Source organism: Echinops telfairi, unplaced genomic scaffold (genome assembly GCF_000313985.2).
Source record: "Echinops telfairi isolate 266 unplaced genomic scaffold, ASM31398v2 ScPeMD7_15;HRSCAF=58, whole genome shotgun sequence".
Lineage (NCBI taxonomy): Eukaryota > Metazoa > Chordata > Mammalia > Afrosoricida > Tenrecidae > Echinops > Echinops telfairi.
Window position 1 is genome coordinate 1866629 of NW_022103912.1, and position 14811 is coordinate 1881439.

Below are 14811 nucleotides of genomic sequence, written 5' to 3' on the forward strand. Positions count from 1 at the left end.
ACCAAACACCATACTGCCGCACAGACGTACCATGTACCAAACACCATACTGCCACACAGACGTACCATGTACCAAACAGCATACTGCCGCACAGACATGCCAAACATCATACTGCCACACAGACGTACCAAACACCATACTGCCGCGCAGACATACCAAACACCATACTGCCGCACAGACGTACCAAACACCATACTGCCACACAGACGTACCAAACAGCATCCAAGGAAGCTTAAAAACAGCTTCACAATAAAATCTCAAGTCAAAATTATGAAATCAACTTGACAATATGATCAAACCGATTATATATGAGTTGGATTTTAAAGCCAAGATTATCCTATGCATAAAGTATAGCAGCTTCTACTAACCTGGTGACATGTCACTAGGTTCAACTTGTAAGAAGCTGCAAGCTGATTTTGTTATCAGAAAAGATGGGGGATGTCATCAGGATAACTGAGAAACGGCCTCTGAAAAGTTTCTTCTTCACATGAGCAAGAACACTGGCAACACTTCTCAAAACTCTGGAAATTATCCAAGGTTCTTCAACAACCCAAGAAAGGCTTGTAAGAAAAACAGTAAGAACATCAAGCTTGGAATGTCAGAACTTGCCCCCTTTAGGGCCCCATCCCTATACATTCCAAGGTAGCCGTGAAAGCCAACCAGGAGGTTAGTAGTAACTGAGCAGTAACTCTGAGAGCGGCCGTTCATTGACTTTCCAGGCCAGTTTGTGGAAAGGTCCTCCTTAAAGGACTGCAGGGATCTGAAGTGACTCGAGAACAGCCTCTTCCCTACGGGGACTGGTCAAAACCAGGAAGGGGAACTGTTAACAGCAGGTGCCCAAGGCAGCAACAGAGAGTAAGCAGTAAGCTGACAGGGAAATGAGATCCCCCCACCAGACTTGATGAAACACTCCGATACTGCAGACGTGCGCACACACAAGCAAGCCGAGAAGACCCGCGTTCTCACCTGGCTCTGCGACAGAAAGTCACGGCCAGCACACGGTGATCCACCGACAACTGTGTAAAGCAATCGTTAAAATCTCCCACATGGGTGGGGATACATTATATAAACATGCACGTTGTATGAGAATAGCGGCATAAAGAGTCAGAAAGCTGGATGGAAGCAAAGTTCTAATATGGTGCTGAAATTAGGTTAGCATTAATCTGGACAGTGCTTCAAGTTAATGTGTTACATGTAATCCGCACAGCAGCCACTAAACAAGAGTTAAAATAGAAATGAAACTGAAATAACACACTAAAAAAAAAAGGTCACATGCAAAAAAAGGAACGTAATGTAAGAATTGAGGAAGGATAGCATGATGCTGTCTTTAAAAAATCGAAATAGCACGTCTTTCCTCATCAGTACTTATACTGAATATATGACTAACGGGACTAATTGATTAAAAGACAGAGCCTGACAAAACAGATCATACAAAGCGCGATCGAGCGAGATGCTGTACTTGAGACACATTTAATACCCAAACACACACACAGGTTTGGAGAGGAAAAGGCAGGCCACGTTATGACTTTTCCAGGTGGGAACATGTCTAGACTATTACCAGGCAAAATAGGCCGCAAGGCAAAATTCACTACCGATGAAGGTGCTTTTACCACGACAAAAGCATACACTCTTCACCAAAACACAACACCTACACCATGTGTGTGCCTAAAGCGGAGTCCTGGTGGCACCATGGGACAAACGCTGTGCTGCAGTGATACGGCAAAGGGTTCTGATTCACCTGCCCACGCGAAAAGAGGCACCCCTCTGCTCTCATGAAAACGTACCTCGGAAACCAGCCACTAGGACTCGGAATTGACTCGTTAACAGTGGATGTTTGTGATACACGCACACGAATCACAGAATACATCAGGCAGAAACATCAGAGGAAGACAATGCCTAAGCTGGGGGCATCAACAATAGACAGAAAAATAGAGAGATCAACAAGGAAACAGTACACTTGAATACACACCCAAAAGACCTAACACTTCACTCAAAATAGAATTCTCTTCTTTTTTTATTTTGGGGGTGTTTTTAATGATTTTGACTCAAGATCTAAAATCTCAAGCTTCTGGAAGAACCACTTGTTTTTGCCTGTCTCGTACCTCTCCTCAAATGACCTTGGCCTCCCGACAGGCTGGCGTGTAAGAGCAGGGTCTCTGAAGACGCGCTTGTTGACGACAGCTTTGTCCGAGGGGATGTCTACGGAGTACCTCGTGGGCATGAGATGATTAGTTATACACCTTCACAAAAGACTTGATCTGTGACCTCTTGGCAATTTTCTTCTTGCCCATGGCAGCTTCTACTTTGCGGGGATATCGGTCAATTCCAGCCACCAGGGTGTGGCTTAGGAGCGGTCTGAGGTGCCACCATCAATGTTCTTCAGATGACAGCTTTGCATCCCGAACAGCGTTTCATGAACTTGCCCGTTTCAACAACAGGCTCTCAGGCCGACAACAGAAAGGAAGAAACTGCATTTCCGTTGACCTTTCACGACGGGAAGAAAAATAGAATGCATATTCTTATGCTAAAATGGAAAATTCTGAGGTAAAACATTATTAGACTTGAATATTTTCTTTTGCAATTATATACGTGGTAAGATAATTGAATTTCAACATGCAACGTATTTTGAAACTCGGCCATTAAAGCATCATGGCTTGAATCCGGTGCACTTGATTTGCCCAATGCAACACATCCTTTGATTTCAAGGCTGTTCCCATGGGTACTGATTGTGGATCCAAATAAAATAATATCCTTAACTTTGCAAAGTGTTTGGCTAAAAGCAAAGAAATGCGGGAATGGCCAAAATGAGAAAACTTGAGGGGGTTCCTTTTTCAGTATTAGGATGATTTTTAAGACTGGGGCTCAGCCAGTGGAGGGGAACGGTACTACAGACCACAGGCAGCATTGCTAAATGACGGCCGTGGAGATCTAGGAGACAAGTGGAGAAGGGGTGTGTTGTGAATAAAAAGCACGGGTACTTGCTTCATCTAAAGCAGTGTATACGCCGAAATAAGAGAAATAAATGGCTGAGCTGGTGAAGGTATACAGAGGAACTTCTCTAAGTGCCTATTTTTTTCAATGAACTAGGAAGCAAGCTGAGTGGGGATGAGGAGGTTGTGATAGTCAGAAAAAAAATACGGTTGGGTAGGGCAAGGACAGAAAGAAGACTGGAAAATAAGAGATTTAAGGCAGCACTCTGGCCTTGTTAAGAGCAGTCAAACGTTCCAACTCATAGTGACTCTACAGGTCTACGGGAAATCATGCCACGTCCTGTAGCATCTTCACCACTGTCAGGTTTGAGCCCTTGGTTGCAGCCCCTGCCAGTTATCTTGTCGAGGGTCTTCTCTTCCCATTACTCCTCTACATCAGCCAGCACGATGTCCTTTTTCAGGGGTGATCCTTCTTTACTGACGTGTCCTAAGTAAGTGAGACAGTCTGGCCATCCTGGCTTCTAAGAGGCATTCTGGTTGTACTCTTCCAAGATGTTCATTCTCTCTTGTGGTACTCCTTGCCAGCATCATAATTCAAACGCACCATTTCTTCTCTGGCCCAAATTTCATAAGCATTTGAAGTACCTGAAAATATCATGGCGTGGGTCAGGAGTGTCTTAGTCCTCCTCAAAGTAACACAACCTTGCTTTTCAACTCGTTCAGGACCCTTGTGCAGAGCTACTCAATGCAATGTATGCTCTGATTTCGTGATGGATGCTTCCATGAGCAATGACTGTGAATCCCAGCAGGATGAAATCCTCGACAACTTCGATCATTCCTCTACTTATCATGTTACTATTGGCTCAGTTGTGTGGATTTTTGTTTCCCTTCCATTGAGCTGTACTCTAGTCCACACGGTCACGCAGGGCAGTGCTTCAAGCACTGCTCACAGTCAGGAAGAAAGGCTGACATCTCCCTATCAAAGGTTGTCAAGAAGCCTTCGTCCAACCCCGATGCCTTGTTCTTCATAAAGTCCACCTTCTCTGATTCCATGCTGAGCATACAGACTGAATATGCATATTGACAGGATATAATCCTGAAGTACAACTTTCCTCATTTTAAGCCATGAAGCTTTTCTTGTTCTGTTCCTACAAGTTCCTTTTGGTCCTTGTCTGGGTAGGTTCCACGAGGACAATGACCAAGTCTTTAACTCCCTTCTCAAGGCTATTCACAACCTAGGGGTCAAAATTTTAAATCAGACCATTCAGCTTGATTTCACATTAACCAAATGCACATTAAACAGCTGGATTTAACTAGAAATAAATCTAGGATTTAACCTTATGTGTTCCACAGGAGAAAGGTCAAGAAATTTGAGGGTGTATGAAGGATTAGTCATGAATAATTGTGGTTAAGGGAGAGAAATCAAGTAGACACAGTGTTCAAAAGGCTCTATCAACACAAGAATATTCAACTCTTTAGTTTAAAAAGCTGCAATCACCACAGGGCACTTTATCAAATCCAGAATCCGCAGGCTGACATTCAGACTTCCAATATGCTCAACAGCACAGACCAGAAAGTTCTCCTATCTACTTAAAAACTCTTGGATGCTACTGCTCCAATTTGATCCGTAAGAGCCTGCATTGCCTACTTGAAATCCACCCACTGACCGTGAACGGCGCCCATGCCATGACGCTGCTGTTATTAGGTACCATAGGGTTGGTTCTGACCCAGAACCACCTTATGCACAACAGAAAGAAACACTGCCCTGTCCTGCGCCACCCTCATCATTGTTCTTATACCTGAGACCACTGTTACAGTCACAGTGCCAATCCATCACCTTGAGGGTCTTCCTCTTTTGTAGACCCTCCACTTTACAAAGCTTTTCCAGGGACCGGTCTCTCCTGACAACATATTCAAAGTGTGTAAGATGAAGCTTCACCGCCCTTGCCTCTAAGGAGCACTCGAGCAGTACTTCTTTCAGGATGACGGCTTTGTCCCTTTGGCACGCCATGGGACTTTCAATATTCTTCATCAGCACAGTTCAAACGCATCTATTCTTCTTAGGTTCTCCTTATTCGTGTCCAACTTTCAAATGCATGTGATGCAAGGGAAAATACTATGGCTTGGGCCAGGCGCACCTTAGTCCTCAAACTAAGATCTTCGCTGTTCAATACTCTAAAGAGGTCTTGTGCAGACTTACCTACTGCAGCTCATCTTTTGATCTCTTGACTGCTGCCTTCATGGACACCGATGGTGGATCTGACTGCAAGGTAAAATTCTGGGCAACTTTCATCTCTTCTCCATTCACCATGATGTCACCTATTGGTCCAGTTCATGGGGACATTTTCATCTTCTCCACACTGAGTCGTCATCTACACTGACTGAAGGCTGCAATCCTTATCTTCGGCAACAAGTGCTTCAGGTCCTCCTAATTCCAGCAAGCAAAGTTGTGCCATCTGTACATCAAAGATGGTTAGCAGTCTTCCTTCAATCCTGATGCCATCCTCTTCTTCCGCTTCATATTCTTCCACCTCACAGAGACCCCAAACAGACCCCAAAGGGGATATGAATCTTTATGGGAGCAGAAAGTCTCATCTTTCTCCTGTGGCGTGGCCAGTGGGTTGAAACCACTTTGTGGTTAACAGCCCAACACTTACCTGACAGCATCACCGGGCTCCTTCTGCCTGGTCTAGCACACTCAAACTGCCTAGATCATTTGAGACTTCCAAGAGTGTTGCGGACTGCGCCCTAGAAAGACGTAACGCAGCTTCTTGAATAAAGGTCTCCTACCCAAACTAAGTTCACATCTAAGCACTTCTTGAGGCTTAGCTGGGTATAAACATAGTTTTGTAGCAGTATTACTTTACACTCTAGGATGCTGGCTACAAATCTGCTAGTACTTTATACTCTTCTCACTAGTACAAGACAAATCAAGGCGGCAATTTCTTCCCTACTACGTTCCTCTTAGCTTTCATCCTTTTGATTCCATTCCTAATAAAGTATTTTTCATTTATTAAAAAGCAATAATCAGTTGTGTAAAACACGTTTTTAAGGAATCTGTAACTTCTTACAAATTTTAATCATACATTAATATATCTTTTTCTTAAAATAAAAAAATGTTAAAAAGAAAACCAGATGTCTTCAATAACAAAGAAGCTGCTGAACTTGTTTTTGAGGAAGTATCGGGTTATCACATTACTAAGGGAGTCTACAGTCAAGCTCCTTGGAAAATGATGTTCTCTGAGTCATCTTTTCTTCGTGCCAATATAAACACATTGTTGGCCAGCTGTAAGAGATAAAATAGAAAAAGTCCACTCAAGCACCAGCAACTGGAAATGAAGCCATGCGTTGCTGTTTCTGTGCTCTGTACACAGCATAGAAACTTAGGTAATTATCTAATAATAAAAAATTGTAAGAACAATTCCCTTAAGAGAACAGGCACACCTTTTTCTATCTCAGTACCTAAGAAAAGGGATCATTCTGAGACCAAGAATTCTTATTTCCTTTAACCAATTACTTTACAATGTTTCTCTTCTTAGCACTAATTTTAAGGTTAGTATGCACCCTTCCCCAACAACCTAAAGAGCTGTAAAGAAGTAGAATTCAACTGGCAACAAGAAGAGGAGAGAAATGAAACCTCATTTAACATATTTATATGATAAGGAAGTGACGTGCTAAGTTACATGATGCAGACTACAAGTGTCTTTTATTTACACACAGCACCAAGTTATGTGTAAATAACTCAATAGCCACACTAATTTCATATAGCTAAAGTAAAATTTAACTTACATAGAGAACAGAGGACAAACTTTTTAGTCTGCAAAAAACAGCTGAAGGAAAACATACCTAAATTCACACATTGCACAATATGTACAAATTGTCTGACAAGCCATATTTTATACATGAGAAAAAAGCAGAGGGAGAAAGATGTTTCCCTGCTACAAAGTATCTTCATGGTCTACTCCTCTGGTAACAGCAAACATCTCACATGCAAGTACTCACAACAATTCTGACGGTAAGGTATTAACTAATGATGAAATAAAATTCCTATCAAATATAGACAAGAACCACATGCTTACCAAGATAGATGCGCGGGGTGATCACTTGACAAAAATGACATCCTTTCAAGATAAAAACACTCAGAACACTAGAAGCAGAAAGGAACTTCCTCGAGGAAGCATATTTAGGGAAAACCTTCAGCCAGTATCATCTGCAACGGCTAAAGACTGGAGCTTTCCCCTTAAATCAGGAAGAAGACAACGGTGCCGCTTTCACCTGTGTGACTCATGACTGCACTGAAAGCTGTACTGAGAGGCCACCCAGATGACAGATCCAGGGCCGGCCCCCAAGAGCAAAAGACGCGTATTACGGAATACTGGAGGCCAGTGCTTAATCTGTACAATGATTCTGGTTTGGTGTGATAAAAGAGCTTTTTGAAATAAAGGTGATAGTTGCACAATATGGTAAATATAATCAATGTCATCAAATTACATGGTTTAAAATGCCAAGTGTATGTTGCATTTATCACAATTACAAACACAGGTTAAGTTGAAAGAAGCATTGCTACAAAACCTTAAGAAGCTTTATTAAACAAATAGGTAAAGTTATTGGTTGTTTTTGATGCAAACCCAAACCCAAGCTGGGTCTACACATTTCTGAAAGTTTATCTGTTCGTGTGTCTGACGTCTCCTTGAGGAATTCTGCATGCTTCTAGTTAGACCATGTCCAAGCAGCAGTTTGGCATTCCTGAAGGACTCAAATCGTGCCCCTTTGCAATGTGCAGAACAAAGTCTTTAGTGGCAAGATCACGGCTACAGGCTGGACAGGGTAAGATTCCCAAGGAAATTCTCAAAGGACAGCCCTTGTTACCCGCAAGCACGAGCAGGCACATTGTGTGATAGGAAAAAATTCCCGGCACAACGTTTTCTCATCAATGCAGTTTCCAATTTTCTTAAAGGTTTTGTCTAGTAGAGATATTGAGAAGACTGGCCACTGAGGTGAGTATATGAAGTTAAAGGGGCTACTTTTGACTTCATTAATGACATATCACGAATACACCAAAAATAAATTATCCGCACATAAACATATAGTCTAAAATTGGAAAAATTTTCTTTTTCATTTGAAACAGCTACACAGAAGAAATGCTTCCCATTACATCTCAGCTGTACATTTTCTTGTTACTTTGCTGTATAAATCAAACCAAAGAACTCAGAAGTTCATACAAGATAAAAACAGGAATGCATACCCAGTAAGTATATTTGAAAATGAGACGAGATGGCTTTAGAATTTTATTTTAAAGGTTGCATAAGGGCAAATTACGAGCCTGTGGGAGCAGGTCCATGAGATGAAGGAGTAAAGGGAAAAGGAAAGAGTGAATACATTTTCCAATTCAAACAAGCATTCCACAATAACCCCTCTCTACATCACATCATTGATGCGATTTTTAGGCCTTCGGGAAATTTACAATACTTATATTTACTAAAAAGTGAAGGTTTTAGAAATTAAATTAATTAGTATTACGAAACCTTAGGCACTTAGGTGAGGAACTGAGTAAACTTAGAAAGACTTTAAGAATAAGGTACAATCATTTTATGAAAATGGTACAAAAGCTGATGCCCAACTTCCTTGAGCATGCTTTGACCCTTCGGTGTGTTAGATTCTTTGACTGTCCATCTGTTGAGTGCGGCATTGTGTGAGGGTGACAGTAGGTAGCTTATTCACACGCACAAGCTTTCCCCTGAGCCAGCTTCTGTGAAGCATGTTGAAATCGTGAAAAGCTCTCCCAACACGACAATGATATACAGACTATTCTCAACATAAAAATCATTTGTCATTATATGGAATATAGCATTTTGAGACCCTTTTCCCTCTCGGAGATGAATAAATTACAAACATAACTACATAACTAGTGAGCATAAAATACCTTCTCCCGAATTTTCCTAATGTGATCAATACCCTATAAACACTAGAAAATGTGCACCATCATCGTGCATGGCAGAAAGAGTCCCAATGCCTACAAGGCTTAACACTCATATCTCGGTCATGGCTGAATGGCCAGGGAAGTGAGCATCGTGATGGACTCCTGCGTTCTTCACATTGTGCTCATGGACAAAGTCAGGGAAGTTCCTACATGCAGTCTGGGGTGGGGGCATGGCCCTTGTGTTCCACTGGTCTCCACCACGTTGACAGCAGTCACTGGCATCAGAGAGCCTGGATGTGTGGGGAGTGGGAGGAGCAGAGTTAGTAAATAGGAACAGGAGAAACGGATAAGTACGAGGTAATAAAGAAAAAAGGGACTGTGATCAGCATGCACCCATGCTGTCAGTTGTTATTAACAGCTAGTCCATGCAGTGACAACATTCACAAAGTTACATGAAATGAAAAACATCAATATGGAAATACATTTCAGTAACTAGAATCTGTTAGGTGAATTAACTAGAGGGGAAATTTCATAGAAGGTAAGAGATTGTATCTGTCCCTGATGTTACTAAAATGAAAAATAGAAAAGGTATTTAAGATTCGAATGAAAAGAAAAAAATAGTCATCTATTTAATTCAAATATGAGAAAGAATTCTTTACAAGGCACATTTGGAAACAGTAATTGTGAAAAATATTCTCCAAACTAAATAAAATCATGAAACTGAGGTCCAGGAGGCAAAATTGCGAAAAAGCGTTACAAAAAAAAAAAAAAATCTACTCAGAGGCCATGTAATCAATATTCACGATGGCGAATTATTGGTTTTTGTATAATCAGGTTTCATAGGATTGCAAAAGGAAACTCAACAGATACAGAAATGGTGATGAGATGATGAGCCTCCACCAGGAAGTGGCTTAGAGAGTACACCAGAGGTCTCTGGGGGAGTCCTACAGAACAGGCGCGCAGAGATGTTAACACAGATCAGTCCTCCAATAGAAACAGCATCTGCCAATCAAGGTTCTGAACAACAAAGCTATGAATCTTTACCTTTACCCTTATGGAAACTAAACAAACCTAAAAGCCTAGTTTTACAATAAATCACCATCTGTCCTGCAAATAAAATTCAATTTGTTGATCAGGTCTAATAATAACATTAAAATGTTCAATTTAGGGTCTCTAAAACTTTAGAAAAGTAAATTAGGACCATTTTCTGCTCTACAACAATTTCAAAATATTATTCAGTTTTGTTTTTATCACTTTCTCAGAGATGATCCTTTAGATACCAGATATAATTCTAAGGATCTACTCACTCAAATACTAGTATCGTTTAAAAGACACCAGCTAGTACACTCCCAGTAGTATCCGTTAAATCAGTTCAACTCCAAACCAAAGCACACTCATGACCATGGAGTATGACTGAGCCCCTGCAGGACAGAGAAACCTGTGCTGCAGGGCTGAAAGTTATATGCAAAAGTCATTTGCTAAAAATACAATGCCTCTTTGTCAGCCGCATGTTTTAAAACCTCTGGAGTCTTAATAAGTTTTATGAAACGATCACTTTCTAAAGGAGGACTGTTTGATAGTCTTTTAGAAGCACGAGGGGAAAACAAAGCATGTACAAACAAAGTATGAAGTGCAGAATGCTTTACAAACACAGGCTCGGAAATCCATGAGCCCCAAGACCTAGCAGCTCTACATTCAGGTCCATGCCCAGCCGGCACACGCTGAAGCTCTGTGGGTGCCAAACACCTCTGCTTCCCTCCATCTTTTCAGCCGAGGAAGTCTCAGCACAGCACATGGAGCAAGGACACACATCTCCAAATTTCTCTCTTTTCCCCTTGAAATTCAAGCAGAGCCAACACACTTTCTAAAGGTTGCATGAAAGGAGTGGAGTACTGACTAGTAAATTAAGTTAAACATATTTAAACGTGTATTTTAAAAATTGGAAAATATTTTTAAATAAAAAAGGCTTAATGTTATAATACTAAATGCAATCTAGTCAGATTTTCAGTCCATTATTAAAAGACAAACATATATGAAAGTAATTCTTTCATAGTTGAAGTCTGAGTACTATTTTCCCTGCCAATGGGATTCAGTGCTAGCCTTGAGGGGAAACGCTTGCTTACGGAAGCTGTGCTGTGATTACAAACGAATAAAAACGCTCTTTACTAGTTTAAAAAGACGGGATTAAATTTGACATGTAGAAGCCTCATCATTTATACTTTACATGTGTGACTTGAGTACACGCACACACAAGACACCTCACAGCACTCCAAGCAGGAAGAGGGGCAAGGGAGGGGGAAACACACACACACACACACACACACACACACACACACACACTCCCCCTTATCTTATCTTGAGAAATCAATCTCAAGTTATTTGCAAGTGAATTAAAATATGTCCACCAGTTATAGTTCCTCCTCAAGCGCTAAGCACCTTGAAGTTAGTCAAGCCCGAACAAGAGTGACTGAGAACGGCACAGCAAAGTCCGAAAACAATCACCCCCACTGCTGACCCGCCACCAGAAGGAGAGCTAGTGAACAGAAGCGAATCAGAACCTTGAGACCACCACAGAAGCGCACTCGCGTTTTCAGGCACTAAAGAAAGAAAGAACATGAGAGACGGCCTAAGAATTATTAACATCTATTTCATAAATAGACATAAAACTTGAAAACAGATGACATTCCAAATTCAATCAATTAATTTCCAAGGGACCCCCCACCTTCCCAAGGCACATAAATTTACTTAGGAATGTAAAAACCCCAGCAATTAACACCAATAAAACACAAAGTATTCATATTTGTAAACTTACTGTTAATCTAAAAGATCCTAGAAAACTAAATATCTTCTTTGTCATTAAACTGATATATCTTAATCCCGCAAAACAGAATAATTTAAGCTTTGTTTGACTGGACTATAATCATGTTTGTCACTTTGCATCATATTTCGGTCTTTAATGAAAGGCACATCCAAAAACCAGTACCAAGGTATAATTAACATATAAAAGATATGTTTCCCTTATATAGCCAATGAAATTTTTTCCAACAGAAAAATAAACACCACAATCATACTAATTCAACATGAAGAGCCCGCTATCCTTCATTTAGACAAACCTACGGTTGCACCCTTCATTCCCACTTCCTTTGGTCCCCCTAATTCTTTTCAGATGGCTCAGTATTTCTTTTAAGCTCACAAATATGAATAATTTGTTTTCAATCATATTTAAAGAACTCTAATCTTGTGGCTGCATTGTTTTAATACTTGATTTTGGTTTAAGGGATTAACAAACCATTTCCTGTCGTGCTGGTCAGCTGCTGAAGCCCTTGGAAGACTCCCTATCTCCACCAGCAGGGGCGCACAGGGAGAGGAAGGCACCACAAGTGGGCTGGATCTGGCACCCCAAGCCTTTAGAAACAAATTATAAAAGTCATCTATTTTGCCTACATAAAACCTTCCTTCACCAACAAAACGAGTACTAAATGCAATGCTATCAACATAATGAACAAAGAAGGTAAGAAAAAACTTGAATTTTACGTGGGAGTTAGCAGTCCAAATGTACATAAATTTTTTTATTTACTTTCCAGGATTTGTAAAGACAGAAAATGTTTTAAAGAGCACCACTTCCCTTAACAAAATCTCAAAGAACACAATTAACAGAGGATTAAGCAATATTGAGCACTTTGCAGATAAGAAAAAGAAAATGCACAAAACTTGCCAAAAGTTATACCACTAATCTAAAATGAAAATTCCATGAGTATTATTACTATTTCCCTAATTAAGGGCGTTCAGTGCTTCAGAAGCTTGGTGTTATCTTACCTGCTGGAAGTCATCACGCTGGGTTGAAGTATTATTGCGAACACTGTAATGAGAGATAAATCGGTTTTTTAATTGCATGTAAATTCTAGAGCCTCACACATTTTATAATTATGCACACAAAATGTTCCGTGCAAATAATAACCAAATGAGAGATGGCTGGCAATCTTAATATTAGACAAATAAGACTTTGAGACAAAATCTGTTTAGAGATAAAAATGGGCATTACAGATACATTAAGAAGCTTTAACAATCCTAAAACATATATGCAACCAACGTACAGCAAATATGGATATAATTGAAAGAATAGTTGGAGAATTCAATGTACTACTTTCAAAAGTAGACAGAACAATGAGAAAGAAGATCAACAAGGGAACAGCGAACCTGAATGACAGTCATAAACTAACCACAGCCCACAGCCTAACAACAACCCCCTCCAAGCCACACAGCTACCATTCCAGGACACGTTAGGCCACAAAGTCAGTCTTGGTCCATTTACACAGACTGAAATCATACCATTTATCTGACCACAGGGAATGAAGTTACAAATCAATAGCAGGAATAATAGTAATAATTACAGTAAAGCATTAGAAAATATACAATCATATGAAATTTAAATACTCTTAAACTACCAATGGGTCAAGAAAACAATAAAAGATAAGCTACAGGTAACCAGTGGAGCGGTTTGAGGGGCCGGTCCCAATCCCAACTACACGGACACCTGCCCCCACCCCCAACCCCCACGAAGAATTTATTTCAGAGGACAGCACTGAAGCTGCAAGTTCAGGGAAAGGGACATGTCTGATCAGGGCACACAAGAGCAAATGTAGAGGGAGGAAGAGAGAGTGGAACATATCCTGGCCCACCAAGCCTTGAGAATGAGATTCCCACTCAGAGCAGCCAATCCACTGAGAAGAACATATAGCCCACTATAAGACACGACATGCCTCACTGACCCATAGCCCTACAGGGGACAACACTGGAGACACAGTGTGGGAATTGCGCCCAATATGATCCAACCACACTGAGGCAAAAGACTAGGGCGTGCAACACAGAACAGCAAGGGGAACAGAGCAATGAAATCCCCAGGGAATACCAAAATAGACTTTGGGGTCAGGGTTTGGCACCTCTTCAGACTCGACGGGAAGACAGTTCTAAATGCCAACAAACAGGCCTGGAACTAACTACAGGCTTTTCTTTGTTGTTGTTGTTGTTTTGTTGTCATTGGCTTTTTGTTGTTGTTTTTTCTTTTGTTGCTTGGTTTTGCTCCGTTTGTTTTAGTGCATGTTGTTATCTCTGCAAGTCTGTCTAAATAAGATAGGCTGGATGAACAATCTGGAGAAAACAATGGGACCGACGGTTCCAGGGGGACATGGGAGAGGGGGCGGTGGGGGGAAAGGAAGTGGTGCTAACAAACCCAGGGACAAGGGAACAACAAGTGATCCAAATCAGTGGTGAGGAGGGTGTAGGAGGGCTGGTAGGGTGTGATCAAGGGCAATGTAACCAAGAGGAATTACTGAAACCCAAATAAAGGCTGAGCATGACAGTGGGACAAGAGGAAAATAAAAGGAAATAAAAAAGCTAGGAGGCAAAGGGCATTTATAGAAGTCTAAATAAGGGCATGTACATATGTAAATATATTTATACATGAGGATGGAGTAATAGATCTATGTGCATATACTTATAGGTTTAGTACTAAGGTAGCAGATGGGCATTGGGCCTCCACTTAAGTACTCCCTCAATGCAAGAAAACTTTGTTCTATTAAACTGGTATTCTATGATGCTCACCTTCCCAACACAACTGTTAAAGACAAATGGGTGCATAATCAAATGTGGTGAAGAAAGCTGATAAAGCCCGGCTATCAAAAGATATAGCATCTAGGGTCTTAAAGATTTGAAGGTAAACAAGTGGTCATCTAGCTCAGAAGCAATAAAGCTCTCATGGAAGAAATACACCACCCTGTGTGACATGATGTCCTGAAGGAATCAGTTATCAGGCATCAAAGAACAAAAAATCATATCATTGCGTGCTCACCTCCCCAATATGATCACTGAAGATAAATGGGTGCATAAGCAAATGTGGTGAAGAAAGCTGATGGTGCCCGGCTATCAAAAGATATAGTGTCTGGGGTCTTAAAGGCTCGAAGG

General features: G+C 40.9%; 1 protein-coding gene across 3 annotated transcripts in view; it reads right to left on the minus strand.

The window, feature by feature from the left end:
• EPB41L5 (erythrocyte membrane protein band 4.1 like 5) overlaps positions 1-14811 on the minus strand; it is a 145585-nt gene that overhangs the window by 64274 nt on the left and 66500 nt on the right. For 2 of the 3 annotated variants that reach the window (XM_030884792.2, XM_004711880.2), the window contains exons 14-15: positions 12667-12709; positions 12140-12255 (exon numbers count right to left, since the gene is read on the minus strand). In XM_030884792.2, coding sequence (XP_030740652.1) covers positions 12140-12255; positions 12667-12709 — 159 coding nt within the window. Of the gene's footprint in view, positions 1-8205; positions 9141-12139; positions 12256-12666; positions 12710-14811 lie in introns of those variants that run through there. The other variant, XM_004711881.2, reaches the window with a different exon arrangement.